At 41.1% G+C, this 11,334-nt stretch overlaps 1 protein-coding gene across 1 annotated transcript in view; it reads left to right on the top strand.

The window, feature by feature from the left end:
• The first annotated feature begins 10,630 nt into the window (after positions 1-10,630).
• Positions 10,631-11,334, top strand: part of TGFBR2 (transforming growth factor, beta receptor II (70/80kDa)) — a 32,511-nt gene continuing 31,807 nt past the window's right edge. Inside the window, exon 1 of the mRNA XM_009879243.1 lies at positions 10,631-10,794. Coding sequence (XP_009877545.1) covers positions 10,631-10,794 — 164 coding nt within the window. The remainder of the gene's footprint in view (positions 10,795-11,334) is intronic.

The following is an 11,334-nucleotide window of genomic DNA, read 5'->3' as shown; positions in this document are numbered from 1 at the left end:
TCATGCGGGTGAGTCCTAGCCAAGTCCTATCTGCCCTTGCAGTGACAATGCCTGGCAGAAAAGAATAACTGCAGAACCCTTTTTTCCTCTCCTGGAAGGGCTGTGACATCTTCTGTCTCAGGACAGGTGGCATTTGAAAGCAGAATGGAGACATTTGAAAGCAGAATGGAGAGCAGGCTGGAGACAGCAGCAGACAGCAGATGCCCTATGGCCCTAGCACCACGGGCAGCCTGACCTTGCCCCAGAGGGAACTGCAGCCATAGGTCCGTAAAGGCTTTTCTCTGCCCATAGCAGTGCTGCTGGTTTGCAAACAGGCAGTTTTGCGTTGCCCTGGCTGTGGGTTCCCACTCCTCATACTACATTCCTTATTGTGTTTGTGTAGTCAGATCATTGTCTAGACTGGAGAACTGTTCTGGGTCAAACTGGCCTTTTGGAAGGGGGAGGGAGGTGTGGTAAGGTGTGGTCAGATTCCTGTGAGGGAAGAGAAAGAGCAATGAGGGATGTGAACAAATAAGCAGAGCAAGGCAGCAGGACTGCTCTTTTTCTGCAAACTGAAACGGTGCAGATGCTTTCTGTGTGGCCTCCCTGGAGAGAAAAGGAAAAGGAAAGAACTCCTGTGTTCACAATGCTTAAAAAACAAATCAGTCATTTTTCTTTAAATAGTCCAAGGATTTCTCCGTGATGCAGACAATTGTTGTTCTCAAAATACACGTTTCCTTGCATCAAAAATGAACTATTTTAAACATAAGGTGTCAGAAAAAGTGTGTGAGTGCAGTGGAGGCTCTGCAGTGCCCACCCCAAAAAAGGGATCTGCTGGGTGCTCTGGAAAACTGCATGTGACAGGAGCCTTTCAAAAGGGAAGATGGATATGGCCTTATGACTTCTGAAACCTGTCAGGAAAGTGTGTCAGTAGTTTTAAGGGGATATTACTAAAGAAAATAAAATGAAAATTAAAAGCATGAAATGGCAGATACAGGAGTGATACTTTTTCTGATTCGCCAAACAACCTAAATGTATCAAAGGGAATGTGGAGGAGTCGGATATAACTTTGAGTTTCCTGTTTTGTGTGATTTGTCACCATCTTAATGTCTGTGGTTCATTTTCACTACTTTAAAAAGCAAGTAAAAATCTCCCCCCAAACTAACATATTTCATGACCTTTCCTTGTGTTTTTTCTCTGAGACCAGAGAGGGTTTTCAAGTGCCTGCCAGTCTCCTCAGTGAGCAAACAGTATTAATAAACATCTGTTTGGCTGTATTAACTCTTCATAAGGTACACCAGCTGCTTTTAGGTATTATTTACTGAGTTTCCTTTACATTTTAGTTATATTGATCTGCTCTTTTTGAATACCCTAGAGTCGAGTAGACATATATTTAGCAAGAATTTTAAGCATAGCAAGAGTTAACTTTAGCAAGAGTTAACTGTAGTTTCAGGAGAAAGATTTGGCTTTTTGCCACCTGAGTTGCTGCATGCTGCCAGCATAGAGATTTACATTTGGAAGAGATGATTTTTTGCCATTTAACTAGCCTACTTGATCGGGTTGAAAATGCTGCAGGTAGATGGTCAAGTAACATGAAAGCTTTTTCCACATACAGATTTCACACCTCTTGAGTTTATAGTTGATTTAAAAGTAATTGGGTAAACCACAACAACTTTGTGTGTGGCAATTCTCAGTTCTGACAGTGGCTAGACTTGTTCTTAATATACCCTGTACTGGGATAAATCAACTTTAAAAGGATTTGAAGATCTACATGCAAAGCTGTGGAATCTCCACCCCTTAAATTTAATCAGTTAAACTCATGTGGTGGTGGTGTGTATGCCGGGCCAGCACTTAGTTACTTGAAGTCGACTGGAAAACTAAGCATGACAAGTTGTAGAATCATCATAGAATGGCCTAAGCTGGAAGGGACCTTAGAGATCATTTTAAGCCAGCCTCCCTGCCGCCAGGGACGCCACCTCTCACTAGATCAGGCAACACATGAGGACTAAACGGGAATAGAACCCGCGACCTTAGCGTTGTTAGCGTTGTTAGCGCTACGCTCAACTAACTGAGCTAACCAGCCCCCTGAACTTCTTTCTAGATGAAGCCATGTTGGGGCCTATTCTTAAGAATAATTCCCAGGGAGTCAGTTGCTTGTGGGGACGTTTCCCATTTCCCAAGCTGTGCACCAGGGCACAACTCAAGAGTGCTTTTTCAGTCCGTATACTAAATATGAGTAAAGCCTTGCAGGAGTGTCATTTGTGTTTAGCCAAGCAGGTCCGTTACTATTTTTGATTTCTGTGTGGCTTTGGTTGTGTAGCGATCTGTGAGAGCTGAGAGCAGAGATCCATCTGCACAACGTGCCATGTGCCTGCCTGCTCTGGTGTTGCAGTGATGAGCAAGCAGGACAGTTGTCAGGGTAAGGGAGAAGCAGGAACTGTACCCCTGTACAGGGTGTCCTGTACCCTGGACACCTACTCCATCCCTCACAGGCACCACAACTGCAATTCCCCATGGGAAGGACAGCAAGGTTTGTCAGTAGAGTACAGCAGAAAGCTCATACCAGTTTTGAAGTTGGCATATTTGCTCCTCCCTTAGATCCCAATTTATTCAGAAGTTTAGCAGAAGATGCAGTCACTTGCCCTGTGATAGACTTCAAAACTTCTTGGACTTCCTCCCACCTGTAACCTGTCGAGTGAGGATGCTCCTAAAAAAGCAGATGAGGTTTGTCTTTGTGTTAAGCAGATATCACAGCACAGAGACTTAGAACTGCTGGTTAAGAAATAAGGGGATGCATTTAGGTCAACAGTGCTGATGCTGTAAGAATATGACTGATTTTTTTATGATCTTAGCGATTTTTAAGTGTGCATGTGGCACTAAGCATATTCAGTAGCCTACCACATTATCTGAAGAGCAAGGATGTGTCTCTGTGGAATACTTCATAGCTAATAGAAATAGCCTGGCCATAATATTACTAGAAAATGTCCTTAAGTACTGTTCCACCTACACTGGTTGGACTTCTGAATTTCCCTTTTGGAAACTGGGAGTTTAATAAATAGGCCCTTGAAAACAGGGTTGAATGACTCTTGAAGGTGAACATGCCTTGTGGATGTCTCTTGTAGTAAGAGAGATAAAGAAATACAAACTAAGCGTTTGGAGGGAATATGTGCCCCTTGCAGAACAAATGATTCACCTAATGCCGTTACGAAGAACGAAGAACTCCATTGTATTTTGAAGTAGGTTGTTGGGGATGGTCTGACTGTTGAGGGTGCAGGAGTGGAGAGAAGCACATTTGTGTCTATAAACAGGCTTTCTTAACTAGCTGAAGGCAGAGGTATGATGGGTTCAGAAACTCCATTCAACCTACTTAGATTTAATTGCATGTTTTTGTTATGGTGAGGCACTGTAGCTGAGACTGGAGGCACATTTTTGTTTTTCTGAGTCAGAATTGGTCCTAACTGTGTATGGTTTAAATGTTGGGGGTTTTGCCACAGGGACTCTTCTGTCATGAAAAAAAATCTTTGCTTCCTTCTGTATCACAGAAAGAACTATAATGTTTGAATGACTACTGACTATTTTCAGAGCATGTAAGTCGGGAAAATAATTTTTGTACAAAGCTGAAAGGTTTATACACTTTCAGCTCTGTTTCAAGTGAAGTAGTGGCAGCTTTCACAGGGCCGGCAAGAATACAAAAGGAGATGAAGTTGCAGGATATGCTTTTTAATGAACATGTCAGAATTACCTGTGCAAATGTCAGTTATTAACCGGGATTCATGCTTATTCCAACAAAGGAGGAAAGCTGATTTTCCTAATCTTGTGAACAGGTTAGCATTGCTGTACTGTATACTTACTATATATCTGAAGTCATAGAAAGAGTTAACCACCAAAGACAGCTTCCAGTAAATTCCAAACTTAATGCATTATGCAGAAAAAAAATGGACCCTGTAGTCATAGTTGAATAAATTGACCTTCGTGTTATATCACATACGGTTCTCCAGTGCTGTGTGCTGTTTGCCAGCTGTATTAGGGAGGCTGCGGGTTAAAGTCAGGAGAAGATGAAACATCCCTTTGAGTGCCCTATGGGAAGCCATCATTTAGATTTTTTTTCCAGCCTTTTTGCCTGGAGACAGTATTCTTTTGTTCCACCTACCAGGGAGTGCTAAGGAGCAGCCAGAAAATGTGGAAGCAAGCAGCAAGTTAAAAATCCACAGGTAAAAATCCATCTCATCATTTGAAGCATCACAAAAATGTTATTTTTATTCCCTGTTTTCAGAATGTTGTAAGTGCTGAGCTGGACTCTCCTCACACCTGCACTAACGTCAGTCAGGAGTCAGGGCAGCGAGCTCTGTTCCTCAGCCTTTTTGAGGCAGCTCGCTCTACCAGTGAGAAGAGCACAGCCCGTGATTAAAACTGCCAATGCTAGTTCATTTTGGAAGTAGTGGATAAAAATAGTGATGTATTAGTTCTTTAAATACAAGAATGATTTCTATCTTAGAAGAGCTCCAGTTTAGTATGCTGCTCCCTCCCTTATTTTCTCTGCTTGTGTCCCTCCCCCCAGCTCCTGCCAGATTTGATTCTCTTTCTGTGTCAGTGCCTGCAGCAATCCCTGAAGCAAAGTTTTGCCAGCTCCATTTGCTGTTAAAAGCCACGCGCTGCCACTGCAGAGAAAAGTTAAACAAAGTTTTCTAACTCCTGCTCCTTTGCCTTTTGTCTTCTCCCTCTGCAGGTACATACCCACCCCCACTCCTTACTGCCGGTAGGTGGGAAACAGCAGTTTCCCACGTTTCAGTATAGTTCATCAGTGGCCTTCCCACTGAGACTTGCATTTTTTTCATGACAGGCAAGAGCCGTTACGTGATGGGGAGAAGCCATGACATGCATCTCCTCTAAATACCTCATGAGGAAGCCTTATATTCGTGAAAAGGAAGTTACGTTAGTCTTTGTGCTTTGCAGAGCCCTTTTGGGCTTTGATGAGGCACAGAAGCAACACAATGGTCCCAACCACTTTGCAAATAAATATGCAGCTAATACGATTAAAAGCATGTCTTTAAGTACTGACTAAAGCAGCTGTTGTGCTGAGCTGAAAGGCTGAAGGGCAAAAGGAAACCTAAGAGATGAAACACCTTCTGAGGAGGTAAAACAGGGAGTAAGTTGCTAGGGGCAGACCAGGGTGATATCAGTGATCTGTGACTATATATGATACAGATCAAGGCAGAGAGATTCTGCAAAAGAATCTGTTGGAATGAGATTTTCTGGAGTCTTGCCACAGGGGTAGTTAAATATCTGGTAAGCTAAACATATATGGAACCTTTTTTTTTCCCCTCTAATGTATTTTAATTGCACATAAAAGATGGCTCATTTTTTTGGCTTTACAGAGGCTGTCTCAGCACTCTTGATAATCCTTATTGTTAATTTTAATAGAAAGAATCATGAAAGTCCTGTGCCCATGATAATCCTACTGGAGTAGATCTTACTTGAGATGAAGGACTGCAGCCCAGAGAAGGGTCCAAGGCAGTATGAACTGTCTGCATTCATACTCACACAGTGAGTGTGGGAGTATGTATCATGAACTGACACTCCATTTCAATTTGTGATGGCATTAAGCTCAGAATTGGCAGCTGTAGCTGAAAAATTGAAAATACATATTTCATAGGATTACCCCTGAAGGTGTTGTCCTGGAAGTTGCTAGGTGATCTGCAGCGTTGCCAGTTCCTGTGATTTTATGATGAGTCATATGATAACTGACATTTTTCTTGAAGATCAAGCTCTTGGATTCCAGTAATTTATTTTCTTTTTATCTCTTCATTTTTTATGTTAGGCAGCAATTCCAACTCTCCTGCTTATGGCCAAAGTTTCAAAACAGCAATGGAAAATAAAGGAAAACCCAGAAGTTGGTTTTTTTCATTTGGGTTTGGTTTCTTTTTCTTCTTTGTTTCCGTGATCTCTCTGGCTAGTCTTGTGATTTTTACAACTCATAATTTTTGAATCTTTGGAGTTGATTGTGGATCCATCTTTTCTTGCTTGTATTACTGTACTGAATGTAATCTGTATAACTGAGAATAACTATCAGGATTTATCCAGATCTTAAAAGCAAAGCTTGGATCATGCATTTTCCTTGACTTCTTCGCTCTTGCAATTAATTCATCAATATTTGTAAGATGAAGAATGTGCTTCTGCATCATCACTTCTCCACTTCTATGATGCTAGCAGTGTCCCCATCACTATCAAAGTTTTGCTTGGGTTATAGATAGCGTAGTGGGAGTGGTAAGCAAAATAGGAAAAATGCTGTGCTTGGAACTATTCCTGGCAAAACCTGATGTCTTTCTGTAGGATGAGATGTTCTTCATAGCTGCTACTGTGCTTTCCAGCCACTGAGATATGATGTTGTGGAGCTGTGCTCCTTGGAAGAACAGGGATAATCTTCTCCAAAGCTTTCTGATAAAGGCATCCTCCTCCTTGCAGATTTCCATAGTGTAGTGGAGTGAAGTCTTAAATACAAGTCTCTCCCACCAGGTGGATTTCACAGCAGCTGAGTAGTTGAGTTCCTATTGCAACATCTCCCTCAGCAATTGTTTTTTGAAGGGATGGGATCTGTCTGCTCAGCAATGCTGTTTTATGTGTATACATGTGCATGATAGAAAGGAAATGCAGTAACAGTATTTTACAAGATAGAAGTAAGAGAAATTGACTGCTGTTTCTGAAATGCATCCTAAGACATAAATAAAGTTTTCCAGTGTAGATATTGCCCAAAAGACAGCATGTTGGTTGGGCTGTATTTAAATGTTGTTGGCTTTTAAGGGTTCTGTAATAAGACTAAAAAATAAAAGGAATGTAAACTGTAGCCTGAGGCCCCAATGAAAGTTACACATCTACAAAAACAGACAGAAAGCAAACAACTTCAGGACAGTCAATAGACTCAGTGAGGCTCACTGTTTATAAGGTCCTGAGAAATCGTAAAAAAGAGGTGAACCATAGAGTAAAAGTGTTGTCCTGCATGCCTAGCTCCACCAGAATCCACAGAGTTGATATTTCTTATGTGGCTGGTCTGGTGTGATTTCCATAATATCCAGCCCACATATTGGCTTGCATGTTCCATGCATTTTAACCACAGTGACTGATCTATGCTGACCTGGTTGGATGAAAGCTTCAGTTGAGAAACTACGTGCTTTTATTTGGAGCCCTCTCCATGGACGGGAAGCAAGGAAAGCTAGAATTAGGCTTCCTGTAGAAGTCAAAATAAGAAAAGTAACATTAGAGTTGGCAAAACTCAAATTTTGGGAGACAAGTACACATTTTAGGATGACTTCCTTCAGACGTGCAAATCTCTGTTTTCTCCATTGACTTTCCCATTATAAAAACTTTTTTTTAAAAAATGAAAGATTGCTCCTCTCCACAGTGTTTAAGTTACTTTGATATTCTGAGCAGGAGAAAACATTGAGGAATTGGTTCATGGGTTATGAAGTGCACAGCAAGATACTCAATCATTTTTAGAGATAGGCATTCAAGTAACTACAAGAGGAGGAACAATCTTGCTGGTTGTACACCATTCCCTGACTGTGGGCCCATCAGAAAGTCAGTGAATACACTTCCTAAGGAAGGCATCTACCAGCTTGTCATTCTCCAGATGGGATTTTGTTGATTAGAGATAAGTCTGAGTTCATGTGACTTGGAAGGAGGCCAATCTGTCCTGGATTTCTAAGTCCTCAGGGTCTAGTGATCAGACACGAGTGATGTTCAGGTTCACATCCAACTCCAGATTTCATCTAAGGCTCTTTGCAGAGGTTGATTTCGGCACCAGTCTTGATAGAGGAAAGTCAGACTTGGCTTTAGTTTGGAACTATATGGGTTGTCACATTGGGCAAAGCCATGCTGTATTAATGCAGCATACCAATACCTGCCAGAGCAATGTTGACAATATTAGGGAATGTTAACTGCAGTCTCACTTTACATCAGATTCTGAAGCACGGAAGAAAGTTTGTCCACCTGGGTTGGTTTATCCAGCACCTTGAACTGCTGGAAGTGTGAATACAGAGGCACTGTTACAAGAATTTTGAGGAGAAAATTCAAGTTTAATCAGCTCTGGAAGTCCTAAAACCCCTTTAGTTTTGCCATTAATTTAACATGTTCAGAAATTAGCTGGCCCTAACTTCCCAGCCTTTTACTAGCAATTGAATTAAGGCCTACTATTCTAACTTACAAACTTAAGGTTTGTGACTTTGCACTTGTAGTGGATTGCTGCTTTCCAGATAGCTTTCTTTGCACCTTTTTTTTAAAAAAAAAATTTTAAAAAGTTGCTTAATTTGGAGAGCTCTCCTTGGAAGATGTCCAAACATACTTTCATCTGTTTGTTCCAATGGATGGGTCTTGGCAGAACCTGGCATGGCTGGTACAGGAACGAGCCCTGCCTCTTCACAAACATAATGTGCTTGGATCAGTTTACCTAAGGACCCACCTTTCTGTGGCTTTTTGACTCCAGTGCTGCAGGCACTAGACAGGACTGAGTCGTTTCTGTGGCAGAGGATCCGTCGTGGCACAGCTGCCCAGTGAAACACGGAGCCGTGTGAGCTCTGAGCTGGAAGCAGGGTAGATGCAGCTAAAGTCTTTGCAGTTTGAGCAGCAGATGTCTTTCCCCTGGGCTCAGTTGTGAGCTGCTTGGCACCCTGCCACAGGTTTCCTGCGTGAACTTTGGTGAGTCACTTTGGCTCTCCCACGATATTTTTCTGTATCGTGCATCCTGGCTCTTAGGACTGTGGATTTTCTCTTACTGGAGGGACAGTCCCACAGTATGAGGTGGTTTTGATCATTACTGGAACCTAGATAAATCAGTACAGCTATTAGTTTCTCTTCAACGTGTGGTAAATAAGAGGTACCATCCAGAAGAGAGGAGCAATTGGCCCTAATGATTAGTATAATAACATATATTTTATAGAACTCTAGATTTAAGATCTTCTGAGTTCCTACCACACCTACTCCAATGAGGCCTTGCTCTTCAGGATAACTTCTGGGAGTTATTGCTACACAAATAATTCAGAACAAGAGATGTTTACCTGAGGTTTAAAATTCAACCAGCCCATAATTTGCTGCCAGCATTCTCCACCTGATTAAGTGCTCCCCGTGTGCTCATCATGACCCTCTCCAATGTGTAGGAGCTGCTTCTGCACCATTAAAATTACTGGGAGTTTTGCTGCTGATTACAATGGCAGTAAGATCAGATCTAGGTCAGTACCAGAGCATGTTAGTGGTGAGAAAGATGTGTGATTCAGATGAAGAAGGAAGATTTTTCTCTCAGTCTCTCACAATGGCTGAGAAATCCATTGAAAATGTAACCAAGAGGCCTTTTTATTTCCTTCTGGAAACAGCATGTATATTTAATTCCTGTAATAAAATATTCTAATGGTAGTAAATAGTGACATTCTAGAAGGAAAAATTGATTTCTCCACTAATGGAAGAGAGAGGGGAAATTACAAATCCCTAGTTGCCTATTATCAGCTGACAAGCAACATTTGGCCACAGAAAGCAATATGAACATAGTTTTAACACAAAAGTGGCTACAAGAAAAGGACTGTGCTATATGAAGCCAAATATCTCCTTGAAGTGGTTCAACCTACTTTGCTAAATATATTACAAAATGAGTCAGTCCGAAACTGTTGTAGATAATCTGCTCCACTTCAGATAGTTGCATATTCATTTTAGCTTTAGAAAAAAATTTATGTTGGCATTTTCTGTTCCTTGTAGTCACACTGGCTTTTCAAAATAGTTTTTGAACTAAAAATATGTTTCCTGAAATTCATACACTGGGACAAAAAACTATCTCTTCCCTTACTGCTACCACACTAAAATACATGGTGAGTACTAAGACTCAGAAGCAGTAAGTAATTCTTCAATGCCTGGGTGCAAAAAGATAGTTGTTGGGTTAAAGTAGACTTCTACAAAACAAGACTGTCATTGCAAATTAGTTTGAATTCAAATCTCCTAGAGTTAGCCCAGGAAGACTCCCAAAGCAGGTTACATGAGCTGCCCAGATGCCCTATTGCATTTCCAGTTTGAGTTTTACCCACAACCTCTGACAGACTGTCTAAGTTGAAAGTCACTTCCAGCTCCGTGTTTTTCTATGTGAACAGTACTCAGATTAGGGCAGTGGTCCAGTTTATGCCTTACATTAGTAAAGACGAACTCGCGGAATTCATCATGATCCCTGTCTTAATGATGTCACCTGCCTAACATGCATTCCCACTGTGGTACTCACAATTACTTCATCACAGAGACCATGATGCAATATATTGTACATGGGGGATGGATATGCTGCATGTGAATAATGCAAATGGGTGACTGCAGAAGAGTTATTTTAGGGCAAACTAGACTCAGAAATCAGCTTGATTCTGCAAATGACAAAGCAACTTTTGCTCCTTTTCAAGTGAACAGAAGTTGATTTCATTTTTCTAGTTCACTTTGATTAACCTAGTCTTGACACTGTGGCATTTACCCTGTTGTAAAGAAAACTGGTACGTGTGAAAGATCAAAGATTTTCTGATTTAAGGTGGGAGGAAATATTTGCTGCTGATGAAAACCTCATCTTCATAATGAGCAATAATGCAATCTGGTAATCTGCCATTATTGAGTTTCCTTCTCTTTTTTTCCTTAAGCTGAAATTATGACAACTGTAGACAGAAATAAGGAAAATGGATTTAAAATGTCAAAGCTGTGCAAATTTTGTGACGTTGAAGTAACAACGTGCTCAAACCAACATCAGTGCAAGAGCAACTGCAGCATCACTTCTATCTGTGAGATGAATAGTGAAGTCTGTGTCGCTATATGGTAAGTTATTTCTTCTTAGAGGAGGGGAGGGGAGCATGCCCTCAGTCATCATTACTTAATACTTTCCTCGATTGCTCTGATGTTCAGAATGTCCTTGCTACCTCACCGGGCTTTACTCTCTCACTTCCAATTTGTTATCTGTGCTCAGCATACTGAGAGTTGCTTGAGGTTAACAGCAATTCTGGTATGAAATGTTATGGGGATTTTTTTCTTCTGAAGCTCTTCTGTTCCAGCTTATGCTGTTATTGGAAGAGAGGCATGTTTTTGCTCAAACTATTAAGCTGCATCCACCCACAGCACTCAGAGTAGAAACAGATTTGAGACTCAGAGAATTGTGATGACATTTACTGAAGAAAGACATTTCACTCTCAGGTTTCAAAGTGAACTAGATTATGCAGCTCTATCACAGGAGGCTTATTTACCATACGTAGGTAGAAATACTCTCTAACAGTAAAAATGTCTTCTGTGTATGTAGTGACTCGGATGTAGACATAGAGCTTTTCATATATCATATGAATAGGTTTAAAAGAGTATATGAAG

The sequence above is a fragment of the Apaloderma vittatum genome, unplaced genomic scaffold, assembly GCF_000703405.1.
Source record: "Apaloderma vittatum isolate BGI_N311 unplaced genomic scaffold, ASM70340v1 scaffold2922, whole genome shotgun sequence".
NCBI lineage: Eukaryota > Metazoa > Chordata > Aves > Trogoniformes > Trogonidae > Apaloderma > Apaloderma vittatum.
The sequence above is the reverse complement of the archived record's forward strand: the minus strand, read 5'-3'. Positions and strand labels throughout refer to the sequence as shown.